Source organism: Dipteris shenzhenensis, chromosome 14, assembly GCF_047967505.1.
Source record: "Dipteris shenzhenensis isolate YYH24624 ecotype China chromosome 14, Dip_SZ_1.0, whole genome shotgun sequence".
Lineage (NCBI taxonomy): Eukaryota > Viridiplantae > Streptophyta > Polypodiopsida > Gleicheniales > Dipteridaceae > Dipteris > Dipteris shenzhenensis.
Window position 1 is genome coordinate 32,027,219 of NC_141609.1, and position 3,358 is coordinate 32,030,576.

Sequence of the window (3,358 nt, forward strand, 5' to 3'; positions counted from 1 at the left end):
AGTCTGCCACACTTAAATAAAAATTCACAATTGCATCTTCTTCATTTGCATTCTCTTCATCACTATCAAAATCCTTGCATTTTGTAAATAAGCTGCACACAAATGGCCTACATGTGGAGCTCGAGTTGTTTTGGATTTCTTTGTCAGAATAGCTATAGAAGTCAAACATGTCCTAGGACGACTCCTTCACGTTCTTGTAGTTACAGCTAGAGATGGTGTTCTCGTAGTTATAGCCAGAGATGGTGTGGGGAGTACAACCCCGGAATGAGATGGTACTAGTGGCACACTTACTATAGGTACTACAAAAACACTCGGTAATGCATCCTATATTTTTTTCAAAGATCCCAAGGCATCAAGTATTTTTGGATATCATCACACTTAATCTGGTACTGGTACAGCCTTCAAGAAGAACTTCTAACACATAACTTGTACACCAAATCTTCATCATTCTTGCGTACCCTCTACCTGTTACAGTTCCCATTCTTAGGTGTTTGTTCTTGCTTCCCACCTCCGATTTCGTGCATGATGCAACGAAGGAAAATACATTTGCTAAAAAATATTTCCTTCTGCGCTGAAAATTTCGATGTGCTATGCGTTGTTTCTTCCAGACCACAAAGAAACTGCAAACTTCAAAAGTATCTCAGCAAAGCAGACGCTGCATGGCTGCCGACAGGAACATATCTCTAACCATGTGCCTATGTTTTTGTTTGGTATTCTGTCTGGTGTTCTCTCGAAGATGTTTCAGCCAGACAATAAAAAGAAGGCACGGATAAGCGAAGAAAATCAAAGTGAGTGCAATGCTCATCTCGGTCTCAAACCTGTGTCCAAGCGAAGAACATCAAAAGCAAAATGAGTGCAATGCTCATCTCGGTCTCAAACCTGTGTCTGGATTATCCAAGTGATCCTTTCATAAACACACGTTGCAATTGTTAACAGGAAACAGCAAAGCGAAAAGTATAATATAGACGATCATTAAAGCGAAAAGTATAATATAGACGATTATTCCAGGAGACAGGTAAACAGTGGCCAAAAATTAGTTAACCATATGTGTTCTCAACTGAATGACTTACAATGTTCGAGGAGAAGAAAGCAGAAACAAACGAAATACACATCAAAGCAGCTGCCAAAGATTAGTTGACCAGCAATGCTACCAGTTCGCACCCCGAAAAACGGAGCAGAATCAACGTTCAAGGAAAACAAAGCAGAAACAGACGAAACAGACGATGGCCATCAAAGCACAGTATCGACTACGCCTTTCTTTATTGGGGATTTCGGCCATGAAAGCACAGATTAAGGCCCTTTCGCTCCTCGCTCCAAAGCTGCTACCCTGCAGAAAGACGATGAAATGCATATTCCAGATCGCTTGATACGGTGAAATTCATGCAAGAACGTTGAAAAACACTTGAAATCCAGATCGCTTTAAAGACTACCTGCATGGTCAAGACGTAGCTTACGGACTTCCAATCCTACCAGTGGCTCGCACCCGGAAAAGCGAGGCAGAAACCACTTGTTTTCAATTGCATTGTTCAAATCTATCAACACTTCGTTTAATAGGTCAGCATCGACTCGCTGATACCGCTCGCCTGTGTGGAAGAGATGACAGTCCGTATCCCGAATTCTCTTGACCTTAACGTAAACGCTGATGCCGTTTAGGATGTCGTCCGAAGTGCATTCCTCTGTTTGTATCCCTTCGTGTTGATATGTTTCCAGGAAACTTTCGTTTGCTTTTTCCAATGCATCAAGGTAGGTTCTTCTTTTTGTTTGCGATCCAGTGTAAATTAATGCCCTCACAAGACGAATATAACTGTGACTTCTGTAGCGCAGCACCTCCTCGTCCCGGCAGACATCAAACATCTTGTAAAATTCGTTTTTAGACTTTTTGTTGCGCAATCTGTTCACCATCTCTTCCAAGGCCTGGTTGAGATGCGTGTTGAGGTTGTAGGCAGTTCGTTTCAGCATGCTTACAATGACAATCTCCCGAGTACACAAAAGCTGATCATATAATACACTATTCCGGTTTTTCAGAATCTCCACGTCTTCCTGAAGCTTCTCTACCTTCTGTTCGAGCTTGTTAATATTTCGCGCGGCCTCGTCAACAGCTTCAAGCATGAGAAACGTTCTTTCTGCCGGAGAGGAGTCTTGGACCTCTGCTCCGGACAAAGCCCTCTTTCCACAGTCGAAGACTCGTGTGGACCTTGGACGTCGATGCTTAGTTTCCCGAATTTCATCTCGATTGGCGTCGAGAACCTGTCTAAAGGCTCTGAAAGCTCTCTTGGCCATGTTTCCAGGAACGACTGACTGTGCTTTTGCCTCCGACAAGAAGAGCTACATGCACCATGAAAGCACGAAAGGTTCTTATTCCATGCACCATGAAAGCTTCTCAGCTTTGCTTTTGTGCCTTTAGGGTGTCTTCGCACACGTCCTCCCACCAAGGCGTTCCAATTGACCATGGATGATCTTTTGTGCCTTTAGCGTGGCTTCACACACGTCCTCCCACCAAGGCGTTCCAATTGACTATGAACAATATTTAATTGGTTACCCATTGTGAGATGATTGTGAGGTCGTTTGGCTCCATACAGGTTCCAACTAGGTGACAAGATGGTTACCAATTGTGAGGTGGTCTGGCGCGATCCACGGTTCCAACTAGGCGCTTTTGTCACGCGCGACATTTTTTAAATTGGTCCAAGTCCCCCAACACACCTCTCGTGCACTCGTTGGGATGCTGGACATTGAGCCTTGACAAGTGTCCATGGCCAGACATGAAATACCGCCACCAATCTGACCTAATGTGTTAGATCTTGCTTTTTTGCTTCACCAAGGGTGCAGCCTTAGAGGTAGTCGAATTTCCACTAGTAATATTTAAATAATAATAATTAAGTTGTGTTTCAAATTGCCATTTATGGAGAAAAATTACCTTTTAATAGCCCAACACCCTTTAAAAGATCATTTACTTTCTCTTTTGCATCCAAAAGCACTTAGTTCATTTGCTTTCTCTCTTGCATCCAAAAGCATTTGCTTTACTAGGAGGCAATGCCAACACGCACTTATGCTATCTTGTCTAAATGTGGTGTGGGTACAGGACCCTCGAGTCATGTGTACCATTAAGTTGTGCTAAAAAAGATAGCAATGAATATGACAATAGTTGATTATGATGAGTTTAGTTTATGTGAGCTATGTTATGATATTTTATTTGGTTTTCATGACCTAATTGTTACATGTGGATATCAAACACTTAAGAAGTGTCTTTTATGATTGAAAGAGATTGTCAAAGTTTAAGATCATGAAATGTATAAAACAATTGGTGTACTTTTACTTAGGATTTATAGGACATACTTCTCTTACTCCATGGCTAATTGTG

General features: G+C 42.1%; 1 protein-coding gene across 1 annotated transcript; it reads right to left on the minus strand.

Moving 5' to 3' along the window:
- Positions 1 to 1,112: 1,112 nt before the first annotated feature.
- On the minus strand, positions 1,113 to 1,986 carry LOC147894484 (uncharacterized). Its single transcript, XM_087384574.1, has 2 exons — positions 1,431 to 1,986; positions 1,113 to 1,327 (listed from the first exon to the last, which is right to left on the minus strand). Exons 1-2 carry the CDS (start codon positions 1,957 to 1,959, stop codon positions 1,323 to 1,325), a joined length of 534 nt encoding a protein of 177 aa, XP_087240700.1. The 5' UTR covers positions 1,960 to 1,986; the 3' UTR covers positions 1,113 to 1,322.
- Positions 1,987 to 3,358: the final 1,372 nt, after the last annotated feature.

Coding starts and splice junctions, on each gene's coding strand:
- LOC147894484 (XM_087384574.1), bottom strand. CDS start 1,959: ATGCTGAAACGAACTGCCTACAACCTCAACACGCATCTCAACCAGGCC.